Below are 24,814 nucleotides of genomic sequence, written 5' to 3'. Positions count from 1 at the left end.
TGTATGGGTGACATAGGAAGGGTTAGTCATTCAAAAATAATGTCAACGCCTATTCTTTAACACAGAGTGAGTCCTATGTCATTTATAATGGGATTTGTTAAGCCACATTTAACTCCTGAACTCATTTAGGCCGGCCTAAACAAAGGGGCTGAATACTTATGCAATTAATTTATTTTATTTATCTCCACTTTGACATTACAGAATATTTTGTGTAGATTGTTGACAGAAAATGACAATTAAATCCATTTGAATCCCACTTTGTAACACAATAACATGTGAAGAAATCCAAGGGGTCTGAATACTTTAGCACTGAGCTGTATATAATCTGGTCTGCTGTAGCCTGTCTGTATCAAATCAGGGATAATGAATCTCATTGCATGTATTTAAGAAAAAGGGATTCATAAAAGCTCAACATGTGTGTGCACTGCACGATTTGCCATCTACCAAGGAATAGTACTATGAACCTATATGATTTTTCACATGATAAATATTTATCATGTGAAAAATCATGTTGAGCTTTTATGAATCCCTTTTTCTTAAATACATGCAATGAGATTCATATATATATATATTGACAGTATTTTTATTTAAGAAAAATTACTTTTACATAACAATTTTTTTTAAATATAAATGTGATATCCAAATTGTTTGCATCACAGCTCTGGTTGTTTAAAAAAAAATCACCAACAGGTGGAGTACTCATTTTTTCACAGTCTATTTATTTGTGTAGTCTATGTGCCTAGTCTAATTTAATCGACCCTCAATGAGAAGACACACCTCTGTACATTTCAATGATACGTATGTGATCCATAGAGTATGTTCCGTTAATCTGATTCTACCAGACAGTGTAATCCCTTTATGCCAAGTCAGGGTTAGCCTCTGTGTACTCAGTAGATGTTGTCAGCCAATGCACCTAGCAGGACAGCATCTAAACCAGCTGGATTCCTCCCCCCCCCCCCCCCCCCCCACAAACACAGGTTAAGGCCAATACAGGCTGGAGAACAATAAGGAGAGGGTGATTTATAGCTCTTTAATTTTGCCTTTAGGTAAGAAAGCAGGGACAGGAACTGAAACAGGAACTGAAACCTTTTATGGGCAGTAGGAGGATTATCAATGACGAAACAAATAATCATTTTCTTAGTTGTTGGTTACACATACATTCTTGATGGGGTGTTTTTAAACAGGGAAACATAGCACAGACAAACAGACAGACAGAGATACGACAGAGGTTTAAATGCAAGCTGATCACTCTGTTGTTGCTAAGAATTTTCCTCCAACGCAGGTGTTACATAAATTCACTAACATAGGTTATATTAACAGTGCTACATTTTTCATAGAGCCTGATTTTGACCAGCTAATACCCTAAACGTTCAAATTCTGTTACTGCAGGATTATTTTGCTGCGACAATACTGGTCAAATTAAGATCTCACACCTGTGAGTTTGTTATGACATAGTGCCCTCCTACAAGCAGAGGATGTGAGAGATTCTTATGCAAAAATGTAGCTTTTCTGAGTCATCTCAATCACTGGGTGTGAACACCTCCCTCTGCAACTGAATCCTGGACTTCCTGACAGGGTAGGCGACCACACCTCTGCCACACTGACTCTCAACGCGGGGGTCCCCCAGGGGTGTGTGCTCAGTACCCTCCTGTATTCTCTGTTCACCCATGACTGCATGGTCACGTACAACTCCAACACCATAATTACGTTTGCTGACGACACGACACTGGTAGGCCTGATCCCCGACAGCGACAAGACAGCCTTCAGGGAGGAGGTCGGAGCCCTGGCAGAGTGGTGCCAGCATAACAACCTCTGCCGGTGTCTGAGGAATGCCTGGATGATCATCACAGACTCCGGTCACCCGAGCCACAGACTGTTCACTCAGTTACGATCTAGATTTTTTTATTCTACTTTTTATTACTACTTGTTATTTTGCCACTTTTGTATTTGGCATTTGATTCTTGATTAACATTGTTATTGATTCTTGATTAACATTGTTATTGTACTGCATTGTTGAGTTGAGTTAGCAAGCAAGCATTTCACTGTATCGTGTGCATGTGACCAATTGAGTAGATTTGATGTTAATGGGGAGTGTAATACATTGAACAAATCTGTAGGTGTTTCTTGTGCGAACAAAAGTGCAAACTGGTAAAATCCCTTCACTACCTGAATAAGCCTAGATACTAAAATGAGAACACATATGGCAATTTAGCTAGCTAGCTTGCACTTGCTAGCTAATTTGTCCTATTTAGCTAGCTTGCAGTTGCTAGCTAATTTGTCCTGAAATATAAACATTGAGGTGTTATTTTATCTGAAATGCACAAGGTCCTCTACACCGACAATTAATCCACACAAAACGGTCAACCGAATTGTTTCTAGTTATCTCTCCTCCTTCCAGGCTTTTTCATCTTTGAACTTATATGGTGATTGGCATCTAAACTTTCATAGTATTACCACGACGACCGGCAACAAAGTTCATCTTTCAACCACCCACGTGGGTATAACCAATGAAGAGATTGCACGTGGGTACCTGCTTCTATAAACCAATGAGGAGATGGGAGAGGCAGGACTTGCAGCGCGATCTGCGTCAGAAATAGAAATTACTTCTATTTTTCTACGCAGACGCTCGTTGACGCGCACGAGCAGTGTGTGTGCAATAATTGAATAACATAGATTCCTACATTTATTTTGCAACGCTCGCCCACGCGACGTGAGCGGTGTAGTTAGGGTATCAGTCAGCAGTTCTCAAACTAAGGGTATAAAAATGAGGTCGCTGGAGAAAAGGGGTCGCAGTTCTCAAACCTGATATAAAAATGAGGTCGCAGGAGAATTTCAAAAATCCAAAGAAAAATGGGAAGGCTTTCCACCAGAACATTGCTGTGGCGACTTGCTTCCATTCAGCCACAAGAGCATTAGTGAGGTTGGGCACTGATGTTGGGCGGTTAGGCCTGCCACGCAGTCGGCGTTCCAATTCATTCCAAATGTGTTCAATGGGGTTGAGGTCATGGCTTTGTGCAGGCCAGTCAAGTTCTTCCACACTGATCTCAACAAACCATTTCTGTATAGACCTCATTTTGTGCACAGGGGCATTGTCATGCTGAAACAGGAATGGGCATTCCCCAAACTGTTGCCATAAATTTGGAAGCACAGAATCATCTAGAATTTCATTGTATGCTGTAGCGTTAAGATTTCCCTTCACGGGAACTAAGGGGCCTAGCCAGAACAATGAAAACAGCCCCAGACTATTATTCCTCCTCCACAAAACTTTACAGTTGGCACTATGCATTCGGGCAGGTAGCGTTCTCCTGGCATCCGCCAAACCCAGATTCGTCTGTAAGACTGGCAGATGGTGAAGCGTGATTCATAACTCCAGATAATGCATTTCCACTGCTCCAGAGTCCAATGGGAGCTTTACACCACTCCAGCCAACGCATTGCATTGCGCATGGTGATCTTAGGCTTGTGTGCGGTTGCTCGGCCATGGAAACCCAGTTCTTGAAGCTCCCTAAGAACAGTTCTTGCGCTGACATTGCTTCCAGAGGCAGTTTGGAACACGGTAGTTAGTATTACAACCGAGGACAGCACTCGGCGGTCCCGTTCTGTGAGCTTGTGTGGCCTACCACTTCATGGGTGAGCTTTTGTAGCTCCAAGACCTTTCCACTTCACAGTAACAGCACTTACAGTTGGCCGGGGCAGCTCTAGCAGGGCAGAAATTAGACAAACTGACTTGTTGGAGAGGTGAAATCCTATAACGGTGGCACGTTGAATGTCACTGAGCTCTTCAGTAAGGCCATTCTATTGCCAATTTTTGTCTATGAAATTGCATGGCTGTGTGCTCGATTTTATACACCTGTCAGCAACGGGGTGGCTGAAATAACCAAATCCACTAATTTGAAGGGGTGTCCACATACTTTTGTGTATATAGTGTATATTATAATATCTTCTTTGTATCTCAAAATCATTGAAATGTGCTTAACCTTAAAAACCTAAATGAAAATGATCCAATTCTAACGATGAAATTGAGCCAGGGAGTGCCCTTAGACCATGGGAAAGGCCGCACTTGAATCATTCCAACGGTGAATGGCTAGGCCCACTATGCTGTGAAACCACACACTATAGCAGAGACTTTGATGTTACCGGCTGCAATTGATATTGTTGAAAACAATGTGTGGGGAGGCAGAGGCACAGAAACACACATCAATACCGTTGTCAAAGATAACACTGTTAAATTAAGAAGTTATGCTTTTGCTAGCAATCAAGAGGAAACTCTGACTGAACTACTCAAACACCCCGGCTTATGCTCTCCAAATGGATGTTAGCTGTGAGGGCCGAGTTGCCCACGCATTGACTTTTGTTCGCTATACATTTCGGGGGATGCTATTCACAAGGACATATTGTTCTTTCTCACGATTCCAGAGCATGAAACGGCATAGAGGATGTTCAGTGTGCTGCATGGCTGTATTGATGAAAACCGATTTCATATGGGATTGAATGGTGGGCTTTTGCAAAGATGGGGCTCCGTCTATGGCGGGACGGCATGCAGGCCTCTGCACTCTAGTTATGAATGGATCTCCCTCTGCCATATGGACCATTGTATGATATACCGAGAGCAACTGGCGGCAAAAGAGCTGAGCACAGAATTTACTGCAGCAGGTAACTTTGATTGTAAACTACATCAAACCAGATCCTTGTACTTGTACACCTGTTCGCAAAACTACATGAAGATATTGGATCAGAGCATGACAATGTTCTATTTCACACCGAGGCTTGGTGGTTATTGAGGGGGAATTTTGGAAAGATTTTTCATATTAAGAGAGGTACTGTCATTCACAACAGATCTAAAGAATACAGACTTGGTTGACTTTCTGTGTAATTAAAAGAAAATAACAGAAAACAGCATCAGTAAGTGTCCCACACGAGTGATGACTGCTTACCTCCAACGCTTCGAAGAGCACTTTGGGACCTACTGTACTTCCCAATTCATTTGACTTTGACCCTGGCTCAGTTGACATGCTGGTAAGTGAAATTGAACCGCTGATGAACTGTCATGTGACCGAATGCTGAAGACAATGCATCCAAGTTCACTACAGAGGAGTTTTGGTTCCTGACTCAAAGGGAATACCCTGCCGTCTCCCTCTGAGCATTAATGGTCGAGTTCAAAACAACTGGGAACTAGGAACTGTGAACTCGGAAATGTCCGACTTCAGTGCGTTGAAGACAAATAGGAACTTGGAAAGAAAAGAGCTCCAACTGGGAATTCCAATTTTCTAGAGCGCCAACTTTCCGACCTAACAATCACTGACGTCATGATTTGACCTCGTACTTTTCTGAGTTCCCAGTTGTCTTCAAAGCACCATAAAACTCATGGTAGGCTACTCTTCGCCACCTAATATGTGTGTGAAGCTGGTTTCAGTGCTCTCGTCTGCATTAAAACCAAATATTGATCCAGGTTGGATGTGACAGCAGAGATGCGGTGTGCGCTGTTGACCAAGTCCCCTGACTTTGAGAAGCTCCGACTCGACATGCATCAAACACATCTATCTCATTAGTGGTGGTGAGATAAGATACATTATGTCAGACTAACTTGCAATTGACTGTCATTAGCCCCACATTAAAAGTATGTGATGGTGAGTTGAGAAGACAATCAGAAATACTGTTAGAATGTTATTCAATTGACTGCCAGAGCGCCAAGTAAAAAAGTAAACATTGGCTGTTAATTACATCATTTTACATAATCTTTCACACGATTGGGGTTGCAAGAATTTTCAGATATCAAAATTAGCTTGTGGGCCAAAAAAGTTTGAGAACCCCTGCCCTAAGTTGTCCTCACAGCATCCTGCTGTTTGAACCGCGTTGAGTTTACTCAATAAGGCACAATCAGCAGGGGCTACTGGCTATTCTGGACATGAATCATACCTCATCAGCATCAAAGTTTTCACAAAGTGGTTGGAAGGAAAATCAAAACAATGCATCTTCACTCATCAACTCCGGTATTGGCAGAATAAAATCGATACGGTAGTCTGTGATAAGTAGGGTCTACAATAAGTATACAGAACTGCATTTGCTGGAAAGCTGCTCAGGGTATTACTGCAAGATTTTAGCAAAACAAAGCAGAAATATATTTGAAGCAGATATTTACACCTTTCATTACATTGTTTGGTTTTACTTTAAGTGATTGCATCTGTCACAAATGTACAGTGCCTTGCGAAAGTATTCGGCCCCCTTGAACTTTGCGACCTTTTGCCACATTTCAGGCTTCAAACATAAAGATATAAAACTGTATTTTTTTTGTGAAGAATCAACAACAAGTGGGACACAATCATGAAGTGGAACGACATTTATTGGATATTTCAAACTTTTTTAACAAATCAAAAACTGAAAAATTGGGAGTGCAAAATTATTCAGCCCCCTTAAGTTAATACTTTGTAGCGCCACCTTTTGCTGCGATTACAGCTGTAAGTCGCTTGGGGTATGTCTCCATCAGTTTTGCACATCGAGAGACTGACATTTTTTCCCATTCCTCCTTGCAAAACAGCTCGAGCTCAGTGAGGTTGGATGGAGAGCATTTGTGAACAGCAGTTTTCAGTTCTTTCCACAGATTCTCGATTGGATTCAGGTCTGGACTTTGACTTGGCCATTCTAACACCTGGATATGTTTATTTTTGAACCATTCCATTGTAGATTTTGCTTTATGTTTTGGATCATTGTCTTGTTGGAAGACAAATCTCCGTCCCAGTCTCAGGTCTTTTGCAGACTCCATCAGGTTTTCTTCCAGAATGGTCCTGTATTTGGCTCCATCCATCTTCCCATCAATTTTAACCATCTTCCCTGTCCCTGCTGAAGAAAAGCAGGCCCAAACCATGATGCTGCCACCACCATGTTTGACAGTGGGTATGGTGTGTTCAGGGTGATGAGCTGTGTTGCTTTTACGCCAAACATAACGTTTTGCATTGTTGCCAAAAAGTTCAATTTTGGTTTCATCTGACCAGAGCACCTTCTTCCACATGTTTGGTGTGTCTCCCAGGTGGCTTGTGGCAAACTTTAAACAACACTTTTTATGGATATCTTTAAGAAATGGCTTTCTTCTTGCCACTCTTCCATAAAGGCCAGATTTGTGCAATATACGACTGATTGTTGTCCTATGGACAGAGTCTCCCACCTCAGCTGTAGATCTCTGCAGTTCATCCAGAGTGATCATGGGCCTCTTGGCTGCATCTCTGATCAGTCTTCTCCTTGTATGAGCTGAAAGTTTAGAGGGACGGCCAGGTCTTGGTAGATTTGCAGTGGTCTGATACTCCTTCCATTTCAATATTATCGCTTGCACAGTGCTCCTTGGGATGTTTAAAGCTTGGGAAATCTTTTTGTATCCAAATCCGGCTTTAAACTTCTTCACAACAGTATCTCGGACCTGCCTGGTGTGTTCCTTGTTCTTCATGATGCTCTCTGCGCTTTTAACGGACCTCTGAGACTATCACAGTGCAGGTGCATTTATACGGAGACTTGATTACACACAGGTGGATTGTATTTATCATCATTAGTCATTTAGGTCAACATTGGATCATTCAGAGATCCTCACTGAACTTCTGGAGAGAGTTTTCTGCACTGAAAGTAAAGGGGCTGAATAATTTTGCACGCCCAATTTTTCAGTTTTTGATTTGTTAAAAAAGTTGGAAATATCCAATAAATGTCCTTCCACTTCATGATTGTGTCCCACTTGTTTTTGATTCTTCACAAAGAAATACAGTGTTATATCTTTATGTTTGAAGCCTGAAATGTGGCAAAAGGTCGCAAAGTTCAAGGGGGCCGAATACTTTCGCAAGGCACTGTATCTTTATGTTTGAAGCCTGAAATATGGCAAAAGGTCGCAAAGTTCAAGGGGGCCGAATACTTTCGCAAGGCACTGTAAACTTTTATCCAGGTGACATAGTGAACTCTCTAGGGCTGTGTTTACACAGGTAGCCCAATTCTGATATTTTTGACCAATTCAATCAGTGCTGAAAAGTATCTGATGTGAAAAGATCTGATGTGATCGGGGAAAAAAATCAGAATTGGTCTGCATGTGTTAACACAGCTTAACAAATGTTTCCAGAGACCTAACATCCAGCAGTTCTTGAGACCGCTGCGCTCAGAACGTGGCTTTGTGACCAAGATTTTCTTTACCACTGTTGTTGTTTTTTTCTCCTGCTATGACTCCTCTTGATGTTTCGAACAACCTGTTGAGAAAAAAAAATATGTGAATACAATGTTCGCACATTGAAAAAACAAGAGGATGTGGTGACAGCTGCTGAGAGGTCCCACTTTGAGAGTAAATGTCACCTCACAGAGTGGATCTCCTGTCTATTGAATCCTCTCACCTACAATATTAAAGACCCAATGCAGAAGTTTTTATATCAATATCACATTTTTTATGGGTAGCGATTAGGCACCTTTACTTTCCATTAAAATAGGAAAAAATATGTTAGTTTTTTTGCAAAAAAATATTTCTCAAGCAACAATTTTGCTAGGGCTGTCTGGAAGTGGTCTGAGTGGGGAGGGGAACATTTAAAACGAGCTGTTATTGGCAAAGATGTTTGGAACTCTCTTTGTTATTGGTCTATTAACCAATTTACAGAATGGTGATATCACCATGGAAAGCCAAAACTCCCATCCATGCAAACCTGCTGATTAGAAGGTCCTGAGATGCCTCCACACTCACTAGTTTATGTAAATGTACCTATGGTACATTTGAGGAGGTAATATTTGAGAATATCCAGTAATGTAGCCTAACAGCTACAGTGGGGCAAAAAAGTATTTAGTCAGCCACCAATTGTGCAAGTTCTCCCACTTAAAAAGATGAGAGAGGCCTGTAATTTTCATCATAGGTACACTTCAACTATGACAGACAAAATGAGAAAAAAAATCCAGAAAATCACATTGTAGGATTTTTTATGAATTTATTTGCAAATTATGGTGGAAAATAAGTATTTGGTCACCTACACACAAGCAAGATTTCTGGCTCTCACAGACCTGTAACTTCTTCTTTAAGAGGCTCCTCTGTCCTCCACTCGTTACCTGTATTAATGGCACCTGTTTGAACTTGTTATCAGTATAAAAGACACCTGTCCACAACCTCAAACAGTCACACTCCAAACTCCACTATGGCCAAGATCAAAGAGCTGTCAAAGGACACCAGAAACAAAATTGTAGACCTGCACCAGGTTGGGAAGACTGAATCTGCAATAGGTAAGCAGCTTGGTTTGAAGAAATCAACTGTGGGAGCAATTATTAGGAAATGGAAGACATACAAGACCACTGATAATCTCCCTCGATCTGGGGCTCCACGCAAACTCTCACCCCAAGGGGTCAAAATGATCACAAGAATGGTGAGCAAAAATCCCAGAACCACACGGGGGGACCTAGTGAATGACCTGCAGAGAGCTGGGACCAAAGTAACAAAGCCTACCATCAGCAAGGGCATTGAAGATGAAACGTGGCTGGGTCTTTCAGCATGACAATGATCCCAAACACACTGCCCGGGCAACGAAGGAGTGGCTTCGTAAGAAGCATTTCAAGGTCCTGGAGTGGCCTAGACAGTCTCTAGATCTCAACCCCATAGAAAATCTTTGAAAGTCCATGTTGCCCAGCAACAGCCCCAAAACATCACTTCTCTAGAGGAGATCTGCATGGAGAAATGGGCCAAAATACCAGCAACAGTGTGTGAAAATCTTGTGAAGACTTACAGAAAACATTTGACCTCTGTCATTGCCAACAAAGGGTATATAACAAAGTATTGAGTTAAACTTTTGTTATTGACCAAATACTTATTTTCCACCATAATTTGCAAATAAATTCATTAAAAATCCTACAATGTGATTTTCTGGATTTATTTTCTAATTTTGTCTGTCATAGTTGAAGTGTACTTATGATGAAAATGACAGGCCTCTCTCATCTTTTTAAGTGGGAGAACTTGCACAATTGGTGGCTGACTAAATACTTTTTTGCCCCACGGTATATATTCTACTACCATGAAACCAAATAGGGCTAATAAAGGCTATACAGAAAATATATTTGGATGTGAAGAATATTGATTTACCCCCATAGAGATGAGACACAGAGTGATTTTGACAAGGCCCAGAATCAAGAATCCACATGAAGTCCATATGACAGAGACCTCAACCAATTGTATGGGACACATTGGGGTAGTGTGAGTCACGTTCTGCCATGCTGTCACTGCCACTGTAGTATGGATCACACAATCTGTGGATATATGATAAGAGTTAAGAAGACCAGGAAAGATACAGTATGCTCACTTTCATGAGTTATTCTATTGGCCTGTACTGTCCCATGCAACCCGGATTTTTGCCTGGCCCAGTGGCTTTTATGGTGATTAAAGCAATGTATCCAAACAATCAATGAATCAACCCTCATTGTAACCTAGGTTATAGTACTATCAATTTCCATATCCTACTCTATGTCAAACCAAAATAGCGAGTAACAGTTTACCTGTAGATACATTGAGGGTGACCTTTGAATCTCTGTTAGTCTGTCCTATGTTGGCCCTGAGGAGACACTGGTATGTCCCTGCATCCTCAGGCCTGACTCTGGGAAGAACTAGACTGTCCATTGGTCCAAACCTAGCAGGTCGGGGAAATCTAAAGGGATATGGCTTCTCACCGTTACTTCTTCTGATAATACCAGTCTGGTTGTTCAGCTAAATATAGAGAAAAAAAGCACGTATTTATATTGATCTATTCTGTTACTGTATCAGAGGAATGGATCCAAATTACCCACTGGGCAAAAACTGGTTCAATCAACGTTGTTTCCACGTCATTTCAACACATTTTTTGTTGATTTCAAGTTGAATTCACGTTAGTTGACAGCTCAACCAAGTGTAAATCAAAACTAAAAGTTGAACTGACTTCTGTGCCCAATGGGTAGATTTAATGTCTCATACAGGAGGCAGTTGTTTAAGCCTTCTCTCAGTGAAAATAAATGCTCTAACCTAATAACAATACTGTATTTAATATGTAGTCAAAACAAATACAAAAATAATATTTGCCATTACAGTACAAAATTGTATACATGTTTTTATTTAAAAGATTAACTAATAACCTGCTCACATCATCAACGAATACCCAAATGAATGTCTTTGAAATAGAGATATTCACTGATGATAAGCTAATAATACAGTACCTATCAGGGAATACTGTAGCCTACCTTATACCATGTAACAGATCGATAGCTCTTATCCTGGACAGCTTCACACTTCATAGAGACATCTTCATTGCATTCTGCTTGGATTATTAGTAGACTATCGGATAGGGCTAAACTGGCCATCACATACACTGCTGTAACAAACAAATCAAATAAAAAAACACATAGAAGACAACTTTTAAATCCGAGTGAGAAGCAAGTGAGTTTTGTTTTGAACTGTAACATTTTTATTTCACAATTATGTCCCACGTGAAAATTCTATTTAATTGTACATTCTGACGCAAATAACCTTCCAACCTTCTAGGCCTGCGTTTAATGAGGGCATTGTCAAAACCATCGATATGATAATAATGTAGCAAATTCACACTTACCCCAACCCAAATCAGCATAGTGATATCTCTTATTCATCTTCAGTAGAAGTTATGACTTGAAGACCTGCTCTACAGTAGCAATTATACAATTATAAAAAGGTAGTGGGAAGTTGTGGGAGGTAGGTTAAGGTTAGGTTATAGCCAATATATATATTTTTTTTTTTTCCAAAGAGCTGTTTAAATCGAAAGAATAGCTTCCTCTTCTCTAAAATGTCACAGATGCCCATACATGCATGCACGCATGCGCGCGCACACACACACACACACACACAAAAACACACAAAGACAGAGCCAAAGAGAAAAGTGGCTATATCATGCCATCATGTGGCAGTTATGTGTAAATGGTGTTTGATTCAATTAAATGCTTTTTACAATAGTTAAAATACAGACTATGGATGTATTACTTGCTTTGATAAACCAGCAAGAAAGCAAGCTAAGCAACCCAACTCCCTCCACTCAGGAGTTATCATGATACAGAGCAGTCAACAGGCTCACTTCAAACACATACAGTAAGAGACTGTCTCATCCTGTTGTTTTCATCCAGAGGACCTCCCCATTGTCTCTCCTTTTTTGGTATGTGTCACTCTTGTTGATGAAAGAGGTAGTGAGATATATGAGTTATTATTAGGCAAATGACTTTATGGAAAAGGGAAGAGTGAGGTCTTTGGATTCCAAGCATCTGGATTAAACAATGCCTTCTTCAGGAGATGCTGACACAATGAGCAACGGGGAGGGAGGGAGGTGTAGCAAGCTGCTGCTGAGGACCAAATAAGATCAACGGAAGCTTGGCCGCTTCCTATTGAAAGCTGGTCATGGCAGCTGTGAGTGTTTATACATTTGTAAGAAGTGGTGATCTTGGAGATGATTGCTTAATGCTGGATAGGTTCATTTGGATGTTTAGGCTCATTCCTACTAGACATCAGCATGTGTAAAAGGAATGTAAACTTTTCTCTTTATGCGTATTCTGACCTTGAATTTAAGCATGAGAATAGCATGCTATTCACCCACTATTCGTTTTAGGTGGAGATTGAATAAATGAAGGTGTGGCGGAGGTGTGTCTACTGATACCATTACTTGTTTCCCTAATAATTCCACCACCTTTACATGCGAGGAAACCATGAATAAGGTGTAGCGAACCTTCCGGTTCCAAGTGGAAAAAGCATGTACTTATTATTTTTCTATACACATCACACCATTCTCCATGCACTGTAATTTACAACTTGGTAAGAGTTATTGATAAGAAGTAGGTAAATTAGTCATCTGTAACAATTTGAACCCGACACATGGCGCAATACTTGGTTGTGTCATCACACAGTTCTATGGTTAGTACGGGAAATAGACATGAGTATAGACTACTATTCTACACTATTCTCCCTATTATAAATGTATATACAATAATCTTCCAACATTATCATGGGTTAAAGAACTGAATGTGGCAATTCTCAGAATGATCCAAACCACTGTTTTCTTTATTTCGTGCATAAAGTCTGTTCAAAACATTTGTTTATGATTCATGAATACCATCCTAACCCTAACCAGAGATCAGAGTATTTTTTATCAAATAGATCTCCTGAACGCAGCTCACTCTCCAGATCCCAATCACCTGAATACTGATCACCCACTCACACACCTGTATGTCATTTACAGACAGTATTTAATTGTGAGGTATTGTTTGTTTTGATACACAGTCTATTCGGACCGCTATTCATTTCCATATTAGACCTCCTGTGTATCATAGTTTTTGGCTGTTCTCACTAACAATGTTTTTTTTTACCTATTCCCTGACTGTATTTTTGCCTATCAGATTTCCTGTCATCAACCCCTTGCCTGATCTCCCAGACTACGTTATTAGCTTTTTCCCTGCCTGTACTGTTACCTTTTTGGATTCCCTGTGTATGACCTTCTGCCTGTCCCTGGACCCTGCTACCTGCCTTCTCCTGTGGTCCTTTACTAAATAAACACCTGTTGCACCCTGCGCTTGAAACCAGCACTCTGTCTCCCATCATACTCATTACATTAACCTACCAATTGGTGCTTAAACAGAGACAATATGCATATATTTAGATGGATTTCTTTCATTGGTACCTAATTTTCTGAACCCGTTCTCTCGATAAATTCTATTGAGTCTGTCAACAAAATTCTAAAACTTAAAGGTACAACGTATTGACTTAAGATAAAGGTATTGAAAACCCTATTGAATGAAAACTTCATGAGTCTCCTGGCCAGGAAGTGAGAGGGATTTCAGATTTTTGTAATTACATTACAATTACATATTCAGCGTGCACAAGGGAACCGTACCTGCCAAGCCCTTTACGCACCTTCATAAGGTAAGTCTGAATACCAACTACCGAGAAGTGCGTAGGAAAGGCGTGCATAACGAAAGGCATCATTTCCTGAGTCAGAATTGGGCTCTTTGTGATTTAAGTCATTTAAAAGTTATGTCATGTTATAACTGCTTTCATATTGCTCAATGCCTTGAGAAAATGTACTGCTTATAAAGTAGAATGGAATATTCCAATCCACTTGGTCTAACAAATATGTTCCCAATTATTTTGATGATGAGGCTAGTAACACTGTCAAAATAATCTTTCCATGCCAACGTCCAGGTGTTCTGATGTTATGGTCAGTAGGACGCATCTTATTCAAGTGCTGTGGAATGTGCTGCAACTGATACAATATTTCAGTGTGTGCAAAACAGAGGACATCCTCTCAACTGCTGCAAAGGAGAATTCCCAAAGATTTTAAAAATATCGATGTAGTAAGTTGCATATAGTCTAAAAACAGTCATTGCTAAATTTCCAGAAGGAGTGACTGTGTCTGTGTTTTTTGGGGGGTGGAAAGTTTTAACCTGATCCTCCATATTCTGTACTGTACTACTTCCAGAGTGTTGCAAACTACAGTTAATCCCCAAGGTTGTTAGGGTGCCCAGCTGCAAGTGTAGGGCTCCATGTTTCTGTCAACGAGGTTGTTCATTGCTCACTCTCTGGCCCCTGATTGAGGATATCCTCTGAGTGTTTGCCTTTGTGCTGCAATGAAATAAGCCAATGGTTCCTCTCTAGGTCTCCAGCAGGCCTAGCACCTAACACAGCTGGGACACTTTCCCATGTGACACACACACATACCATCCTGGTCTCACAACACATGTAAACATTGTCTGACACACATTTCTTGCAGCTCATGCAAAACGTTTACTACATTTTCACATTAGAAGATACAAATTGTTTCATGAAATACTCCAACCATGTTACTTGTGTGGCAGACAGTATGACATCATCATCTTGGTCTAAGCCAAGTTCTACTCCCAATCACCGACTCATCATTTCGCTGACATGGAAAAGAAACAGCCTCTTTCATAATAGTTCATCATTTGATGAGGATTAAATTGCTTCATATTTTGAACAGGTCAGTGTGAGCACACACAAGCCTGTCTCACATTGCATGATTGTTTTTACAAGAAAGCATTGTCTTGGAGTGGCTGTTGCCAACTTCTCACCTCTGCCTCTGGGCCTGGATACTGAGGGTGGGTCACAGCAACCCGTGCCAGAGTAAAGCAACACTAGGATAGCCTGTATTGTTCCGCAATAACCTTCTCTGGGAATTCCTCTGTTTTTCCCCTCCACCCCCTCAACACACACACACACACACACACACACACACACACACACACACACACACACACACACACACACTACAACCCCACCTGCCAAGCTCAGCAGCAAATGAAAACAATGATTCCTGTGTAAATATGCTCATGGGAGGGTACTGCTACAGACATGACCTGTTCTTCAGGCAGCCCATCTCCTGCAAAACCTCATCGGCATGGTCAGACAGAATTCCTCCTTCTTCTCCGGAAAAGTTTGTTGTAAAAGATTAGAAGTGAAGGGGGTACATCCAAATCTCTGCATGGGAGAGCCAAAACGCATGTCTGACAGCCATTAATACCTCTGACATGCAGGTTGAGCAAAGGGACATCTCCCCTGTCAATGGGTATTTGAAATATTGTGAAATGGTGTTTATTTCACGCTGCGGGCCTGCTTGGAGAGGATGTGATTAAAATATTAGCCCTGCACACTGTTTTTTCAGCTAGAGCTCTTTAGCAAGGCCCTCTGGATTACACATGTCTGGAGGTAAGCACATGGCAGGGAATTGGGGCAAAGCTCCCTTATGGTGTTGAAATAACCCTGCACTTCCTACCCTTTTCTGGATCAAATGTTTTAGTTTTTCTTGTAGGGGAGATGATTATATATCAGAGTGGTCCATACACAAAAAGTTATTTTTGTTTTTACTATACTGGACTCCTACACATCTTAATTTGATCACTCTGATGTTGCTGAGAATTCTCCTGCATAGCAGGAAATGCAAATGTTTGTATATTCAAGGTTCAAAAAGGATTCTAATTTTTAGAAGCCTTTAAAAAGCCTTCTAAACTTCATAATTTCCATGTCAGACTTGATTTGCTTTAACGTAAGATGTATCAACCCTTACAAAAAAATTACCCTTAATTATAATCCACATAATAATTCACATTTCCTGTTGCTGCAGGATTATTTTACTGCTGTAGCAAACTGGCTCAAATTAAGATCCTACATCTGGATAATGGTATTCACCACAACTGATAACACGCCATTGTTTGGGGAGTAACTCTCTTTATCCACCTGATTGTGCATCCTTATGATAATAGTACCTGATTGCATGCTCTGTAATCCGATGTCCTCCTCAGTTCTCCTTCAGTCCTTCAGTCCTAGTTCATAAGTATGATGAAAATTGCTCTCTTCATAAGTGTTAGGTAAAAGCTCTCCATTCCAGCCTTATGATGTGTGCCACCCATACAATTCTGTCCCTTTTCACTAAACTGCTGCCATATTAATAACTTTCATAGAAAGGTTGATTAACTGACGATCATATGACACGCTTGAACCCAAGCTACGCCAATAGGAGAAAGCTGTGTCTGGTTTTAGTCAAGTTTTCTGTGCCCCTTGCTTTTGTGGAGATTCCACTGTAGTTATGCATGATGAGTAAAGTGTTTGAGTTGACATAAGTTATATCTATACAAATCAACTGCAAAAATAATCACTTCTTACAGTAAAATCACTGAAAAAGATGTTGCTGAAAGTGACTGAGTGCTTTTCTACAGTTTTTTCCCCTCTCCTTCACAAACAATAGAACACATATGCAGGCCATTTTTCATCTCAGTTGTCAAAGTGAGAGGAGGTGGAAGTGCTGTCTAGCTCCATTTCACCCCTGCTGTAAGTCTTCCTGTAGGAAATCTTTTTTTTGGAGGGGGGGGGGGGGGGGGGGGGCAGTGGAGAGATACAAGTATCCGAGGCCCCTACACAAAATAAAATATAAAACTTCCCCTGTAGGTCCCCAAGGCAGGTACATCCTTGCCCGTTTTTCATACAAATTAAACCACATCCACAGTGGACATTCTTATTCTGCTGCCTATGCTTTTCTCCTGTGCCCTCTTATGGGTTATCATCAATTTCTCCCTGTCATCCCTGGAAAAGCCTGCGGAATTTGTTGGTTTGAAAACATACTTTTTCGTTCATTCAGGCATTACCGCAGGGAGCCGTACATCTGGTCCCACTGCCGGATGATGTCAAGACTGCTGCTGACCCAAGGCCTGCCGCACAGAGAGTAGTTCCAAGAGGTCAGCTGTGCGTGTTTTTTCTTCCTGTGCCTCTGTGACATCTTCCTGCCGGAGGGAGCCTCAGGGGAGCCATTTGGGGAGGCCTGGGCCCAGAGCACGAGGGGCTGAGCACAGCAAATTCTAATTAGTCACTGACAGGGCAGGTGGGGGGAGGAGGAGAGGAGATGGACTTGGACCCGAACCCCCAACCTGCCTGGACCATTTACTGGCTAGAGATTTACTTTCCATGTACCCTGTCTAACACCAAGGATCCTTCCTTAACCATAGGAGGCTCTGCTGAACTCTGATCCATCTGCAATCTCATTCAAAGTGATCATAGATAGGAGCAAGTGTGAGCACTGAGTTTGTGTGTCCATGTGGCTAGTCTCTGCCTGCTGAAACCAACATATGGAACCGTCCTTGGAAATATCTATCTTGATAGCCAAAAGTTTAGAGTTCATGCAAAGATAGAGAGATGCGGAACAGATTCAAACTTAACCAGGGCACGGCATTAGGGTACAATATCCCAATACCACGTGAAGACTATTCCTATATTTCAACAGCATGGCCCGAACTGTGACTTCAAATCAACAAGGTCTCCTTCCACTTCTTTAGCCTCTTGCTGCACAAAGACCTCCAACCTCTTAACCTCCCTCCTCCTCCATTGGGTTCACTGCAGTAATTTATACCTCTGACATCCCAACAGCTGTGTCAGTGTCTCGGAGCAGAGTGCAGGCTACTATTTGTCGTGACTAATTGATAGCAGACTTCAAATAAAGCAACCGTGAGATTTGCAAGAACACACCAGTCAATGACACAAGAAACCCTGATCCTTAGCTAAGGCTCTGCAGAATTCACAAACAACTTCTTGGAAAAGCTATTGCAAACAATGGAATGAGAATCGAGAGAGAGAGAGAGAGAGAGAGAGAGAGAGAGAGAGAGAGAGAGAGAGAGAGAATAGAGAAAGAGAATAGAGAAAGAGAAAGAGAAAGAGAAAGAGAAAGAGAAAGAGAAAGAGAAAGAGAAAGAGAAAGAGAAAGAGAGAAATTATTTTTAGATTGAGTCCCTGATTTTTAAATTCTCTTTATACTTGCCGCTAACATGCGTCCTTAATCCTGATCTTGTCTGTTTACACTTAAAAGATCTGATCAAAATCAGTTCACAATATGTCTTTTAACAGGGCTTACGACTAAGACTGAAATACAACTTGGATTAAAATCTTATTAAGGATATCCAGATAAAACTTCACTGTATGTCTGTATGTTATGACACTTTCATATACCGTAGGTACTTTAGAGTAAATACATTTTGAGAGGTTTATGCATGATCTTGTTTTTTAAGATGTAGATGGCTCCTTTCTCCTTCTCTTTCTTGTTTAACTGTCAAGACAAAATAAACCTGCCATTTGAAGTATTCATTGGCATGCCTCTTGGACATGCATCCAGCTTGAAAACCATGGCTCCCAGCTTCATCCTCTTCAGGATATTTAAATGTATTTTGTACTCTCAAACTTTTGGACAGTTTTTCGAATTGTTTTGTTTTGAATGCAGTAAATGCTCTTGGACCATACAGTCCACACACATACATGCATTTTCCTTATATGGTTACTTTTACTCTTACTACATTTGCACACACTGTATATAGATTGTTCTATTGTGTTATTGACTATACGTTTGTTTATCCCATGTGTAACTGTGTTGTTTGTGCTATTGCTTTATCTTGGCCAAGTCGCAGTTGTCAATGAGAACTTGTTCTCAACTGGCCTACCTGGTTAAATAAAGGTGAAATAAAAATAAATAAAAATACAGATGTAGGATCTTAATTTGATCACCCTGTTGCAGGAGAACTTTTCTGCAATGCAGCAAATGTAAGACTTGTAGTGTAGTTGAGTTTTAACAAGACTTCTAAAGGTGATTTTTCCTTACAAAAAATGTGTCAACCAATACAAAAATGTAAATTAATTGTAATCCACATAATATTTCACATTTCCTGTTGCTGCAGGATTATTGTCCTGCTGTAGCAAACTGGCTCAAATGAAGATGCTACATCTGTACTACCTCCAAAGATTTTATATTGTAGTTTAACATATATATATTTTTGTTTGCAATAAATACACTACCCTACATGCTTTAATTGTAAATGTTGTTTTAATCAAGTAACATTTTCTTATAACATTTTAGCATTGTATCCTGACTGACTGCCTGTTCCCTGCTCTGGCACAGAGGTTGCCATGAGAAAATCCTTAGCGATAGAAATAAGAAACACTGAAAAATCCTCCAATCTCTCTCTAATTTCTAATCCTTTCTTTCTGTGGCTGGCAATGACCTAGACAAGGAATCAACTGATTTGGTATGGCATCTGATTGAGTGTCTTTTAATTAACTTTTGATTGAAAATAGACAAAACTGTAACGATAGAGAAGAAATCGACATACATGAGGTTCAAAGGAAATAAAATTTAATTTAGATAAAAAATATATTTTATTTCAAAATGTAATACATGTACAGCACAAATATCACACAGATATAAAAATCTATAAATTCTCTATCAATAAATGCACTGCATTTTTTAAAGGCTTCACATATTAGGCCTTGTTTTGTTCCATTGCCTTTCCCTCAAGTATAAATAGTCTCTGGTAACATATTCTCCAGGATGATGAATATGGTTCTGTTATGACCGGCTTTCAGTATTCCCTGAGTTGTGAATGGGGAGTTGTGGTTCTGGTTGCTGTGGTTTATTGTCTGGTCTTCTATCTGCGGCTCATCCTCAGTGAACCAATACCCCGCATCTCTTTGCCATCATTAATCTGGAAAAAATAAAGAACATTTTAGGGGACAACGGAGAAGTGAACAATTTCCACTTGGCACTGTATATCAATACAACTCCAAGCAGCAACAGCAACAACAACCGCAACAACAACCGCAACAACAACAGCAACAACAACAGCAACAGCAATATTATAATGTATAAAGTATATGACAATAATAATAATAATAATAATGATGATGATGATGATGATGATGATGATGATGATGATGATGATACAGTACAAGCTACAATAACTTTGTTTATAACTAGTACATTACATAAATGTAATAATAATCTGTAATAAAGGTGTATTGAATATTGCATTAGACATACATTTACATCCACTTAAAAACATGCAAACAATGAATGTTTTCTTTTTCAAAATAATAGACCATCCTATATTCTAAATATTTTATTCTTCCAAAGGGATATTACTTGAAACATTAGCAGTGGAAGAAACAGTCATCTTAGCACACTGAATAACACATGTAATTCAAATACATTGTAAAAAATCAATTACTATAACTTGTGGCCCCTCAATTTGAAATGCATCAATGCGCTCCTGAGAAAATGTGCATAAAAGTTTCCTTTTATCCGCGCGCTACGAGCACATCTCGAAACAGAATATATAGCACATAATATGTATTCCTTTGACTTCGGAATGGCATTCAAAACAAATAATTGCCACATATGACAACAGTGCAATAGTCGTGTGCCTAGAGACACTAATTGATCGCGTATTTGGCTCACTTTTGGTCATGTTTTCAAACTATTATTTTCTACGCTGACCTAAACTTTTTTCACTTGTGCAGAATAGGATTTAAGAAACGCATAAAATTACCCGCTTTCTTTGGTTGCTCAAACAGAAGGTACAGATGGTGCGAGGCTGCTTTCGAACGCTTTCTCCTTGCACGTAAACCGCGCCAAGACAAGGTTGTCCATCTCCATTCCCGTCTCCGAGCAGCAGGGTGTTGGCGAGGTGGGAGATATAGCTGGATGCCAAGTGAAGCGTCTCAATCTTGGAGAGCTTTCTGTCCACCGGCTCAGTGGGTATAAGAGTCCGGAGTGCAGTAAATGCCGAGTTGACGCTTTGTGTACGGTCGCGCTCCCTGGCATTGGCTGCGTTCCGCTGTTTCACTATTACAACACCGCTGCCTCCCGATTTTCTGGAAATCCTCCGACGTTTGTCAGCGGAGACGCAGCATCCATAGCTCTGATCCGAGCTACCGTCGCTCTCACTGCGGTTATCCTCGGCCTCGGACATCATACCCAGGTCTGGGTAGCTGATCATATGAGTCGCCATTGGCCGCAGCATGGCAAAGGTCATCATCGAAATGTTGTGGTTCTGGGCCTCTAAAACGATGGCCCAAGAAAAAGAGGAGAAACTCCAAACGAGGGACTGTTCTATGCATGCATTTTGGTGACCTAATGTAGACGAGGCCAATGTCTCTAATGTGTAGGCCTAATTATAGTTTCAAGGAGTTGTTGCTTTTGAAATGTCTCGTTTTCGTCAGACCACGTGTTTGTTCGATGTCTTGAGCATCTCTCCATAGTGTACTGACCCACCGAGCTCTTATAGCTGGATGGGAGGAGTTGTTCAAGCCATACAATGTTCAGCCTCCAATCGAGATGTAGGCTGCAGCCTAGGCTATACAGTAAAAGCGAATATTTCATAATACATTTTGTAATTGCCTGTACTTTTTCTTACTATTTAATTGTATTGAAAGTATTTTAGTTGTATTTTGAAATAAAACATAACAGGCCTAGTAATGGTAATAACGAGAGGCTATTATTGTTTGTGAAAAATAAAGTATTAATATTATTATATCATAAGATCCTCATGTTAACTATTATTAAGCTATTACATGTTATTATTGCATATGCATATCACATTTTAAAGTTCGTTTATTTTTACAATGTTTTACTTTACATGATCACTAATGGGGCTTGAGAAGGAACTAAAAGAACTCAAATCTCCCCTCATTATGTTAAGTGTGTCTGTCCACGAAAGATTAATAGACAGTAATGCATATGCTAAATGTGTGATCATGGTGTTGCATGCCAAATAGTGAATGTATAACATGATAAATCATTGTTTATTTATATTTATTGATTCATTGCTTATCTCCAGAATTGATTACAAACAGAATTTTAGAGGCTTAGAATTTTGAGAGAGTAGGCCTACTGTTTCTCTCAGTGGCACAAATAGCTTCTGTTAGCCCATTGGATACAAGAGCTGTAGTCCATAAGGCTTTTACTAAACACTGCATCACCTAAATGCCAATGTGCAACCACCCTTCAAATTTGAGTAAAACAATTAGCTAACATTGCTGACACACAATAGGCATATCATTTCATAAAATAATATAGGCTTAACAATAATATAATATATAATTAACAATTCATCAATTTATTAATGAATAATCAACATAAATATGTACTGTATAAGCTGTCAGATGAGCTATGCCCTAGTATATCAAGTACAGAAATACAATTTTTATGCTTTTTTGGTCAAATGAATATTCTCAATGTGATTGGGTCTACACCTATTCATAAACAACATCTCCCTCAGTAGCTAACCTACTCTCGCCCCATGCTGGGAGGGTTTTCTTGGGGGGGTGGGAGAAAGTGAAGTGTTGAGTAAATAAACGTTGAGCAGATGTCCATGGGTGAACCAGGGACACTCGTCCACTTTCTGGGTCCAGCTTTGACAGTCACCCAAGGGCAGCTTTCACAAACGTGTCCACCACCCCCTGCTGCCAACCAACACATCAAACCAGCACTATATGCCTCAGCTGCATCAACAATGCTAACCCACCAGACCAGACATCCAAGCCCACTTTATAAACTCTTAGGAAAAAAAGGTACTATCTAGAACCTAAAATGGTTCTTCAGCTGTCCCCATAGAACCTTTTGAATAACCCTTTTGGGTTCCATGAAGTACTCTTTCCACTGAGGTTTCTATATTGAACCAAAAAGGGTTTTACCTAAAACCGAAATGAGTTCTACCTGGAACCAAAAATAGTTATCTTATGGGGAAAGCCGAGGAACCATTTTGGAACCCTTTTTTTCTGAGAGTGTAATGAAGTACTGACTGAGGCCCTTTGAGGAGTTATTAGGAGGACAGGGCATGACAAGGACAATGACCCAAAATACTTTCTTACTTTAGTAAGGCCTTATCGTGCCAAGTGGTGTCCTCTGTTGACCCACAATAAGTACATCTTATGTTTAAAGTTGATGTAAATTACTCCAGAAATGTAATATGCTGTATACAAGTCTGTAAATACAGACTCTTCTCCCTACGGACATTTGAAGCAGGGAACTGTACAGGGAGGACTAATTAATGGAGTAATTTAATCTCTGTGGGAAAAAATCTGTGGTAATAAATAAATGTATTTTAAATATGCCGTAATTGTCAGTATGTGCAAACCAAACTAGTGTGTCACTAGCGTTACAATAGAGCCATATGGTGAAAAACCACTTGATGGTTTCATTTCAGAGAGATAAAAACAAAGAGAGTAGCACACTCCACATGTATAACCTCCTAGTAATTTATTGGATAAAAAAACACCAATGTTTCAGCATCACTGTGCCTTCTTCAGGGTCATTTAAAATAAAAAATGCTATATATCCACTTCACTCTCAGAGAAATAAGAAGTACTGCTAGGATTTACACAGTCAAATGTAAAAAATAACTCCATTTTTAATTAAGAAAACTACAAATGATACATGTGACATTACTATTAAAAATAATAATAATGCAATTCAGTAAAATGAGATCTGTATATGAAATATTTTATTTTTAAATTTTTGTCATTTAGCTGATGTTCTTATCCAGAGCGACTTACAGTAAGTGCATTCATCTTAAGATAGCTAGGTGAGACAAATATACAAATATACTGTATGCAAACATCGATTTCCAGCTATGAAATGGAAATATAGTGTTGCAAAAAAAAACATTTTCATACACATCTAAAATCTATCAATAAAAAATATGAGAAGAGTAATATTTTACACACACATGAAGGTACCCATAAACAATCATTTTTGATTAAATGTTAAGCCATGCTTATGAACAACACACATTTTTCACAGGATTTCTCAAGGCTCTTAAAGTCCATCCGGAGGAAGTGTTGACATTTATCCATGGTGGTGAGCTCATTGGTTTCACCCCCTGCAGAGGCCCCTGTTATTCAGCCTGCGGATAACATTGGAACTGAAAATAAGCTTAGTGTCAGAGAAGAGAGAACTTCAAACTGTCTTTATCCATGCTGACCAACATACATATTTTAGAGAGCATCCCTCACTGAGTCTCACTGAACCCTGTAGAAAGGGTCAGGCATAGGAACATACTAAAGATGGACAAAAAGCACATTCATGTGTAGTGTGGATGTTTTCCCATGACTATGTTGTTGTTGTTGCAGATAAGGCAAGACTATTTGACACGTATATCTTGCTCAAAATAATATGGCATGGGCTTAGCAATTTAAGTATTTAACTACAGTAGACACCAACTACTTAGTATACGTTTTAAGCCGACTAGATGAAAAATCTGTAGATGTTCCCTTGAACAAGTGACTTAACTTCTTATGGCTGCAGGGGCAGTATTGAGTAGCTTGGATGAATAAGGTGCCCAGGGTAAACGGCCTGCTCCTCAGTCCCAGTTTGAATGATGTCTGTGAGTATAACATAACTCATATGGCAGGCAAAAACCTGAGAAAAAATCCAAACAGGAAGTGGGAAATCTGAGGTTTGTAGTTTTTGAACTCATTCCTATCGAATACACAGTGGGATATTGGTTATGTTGCACTTCCT

At 40.0% G+C, this 24,814-nt stretch overlaps 2 protein-coding genes across 3 annotated transcripts; both read right to left on the bottom strand.

Moving 5' to 3' along the window:
- Positions 1–6,059: 6,059 nt before the first annotated feature.
- Positions 6,060–11,820, bottom strand: LOC118966188 (uncharacterized). Of its 2 annotated transcripts, none has more exons than XM_036989285.2 (5): positions 11,564–11,820; positions 11,196–11,326; positions 10,482–10,689; positions 10,072–10,235; positions 6,060–8,212 (listed from the first exon to the last, which is right to left on the bottom strand). In XM_036989285.2, exons 1-5 carry the CDS (start codon positions 11,598–11,600, stop codon positions 8,156–8,158), a joined length of 597 nt encoding a protein of 198 aa, XP_036845180.1. In that variant the 5' UTR covers positions 11,601–11,820; the 3' UTR covers positions 6,060–8,155. The 2 variants fall into 2 exon arrangements, with proteins under 2 accessions (XP_036845180.1, XP_036845181.1); XM_036989286.2 differs by having other exon boundaries at positions 11,196–11,323; positions 11,564–11,770.
- Positions 11,821–19,631: 7,811 nt separating this feature from the next.
- Positions 19,632–21,558, bottom strand: LOC110532534 (transcription factor 15). The gene is made up of 2 exons (XM_021616519.3): positions 20,841–21,558; positions 19,632–19,997 (listed from the first exon to the last, which is right to left on the bottom strand). Exons 1-2 carry the CDS (start codon positions 21,327–21,329, stop codon positions 19,941–19,943), a joined length of 546 nt encoding a protein of 181 aa, XP_021472194.2. The 5' UTR covers positions 21,330–21,558; the 3' UTR covers positions 19,632–19,940.
- Between the last annotated feature and the right edge of the window lie 3,256 nt (positions 21,559–24,814).

Source organism: Oncorhynchus mykiss, chromosome 9 (genome assembly GCF_057628025.1).
Source record: "Oncorhynchus mykiss isolate SJ-2025 chromosome 9, ASM5762802v1, whole genome shotgun sequence".
In the NCBI taxonomy this organism is placed as follows: Eukaryota; Metazoa; Chordata; class Actinopteri; order Salmoniformes; family Salmonidae; genus Oncorhynchus; species Oncorhynchus mykiss.
Note: the sequence above shows the minus strand (reverse complement) of the source record. Positions and strands in the feature narration are given on the sequence as shown.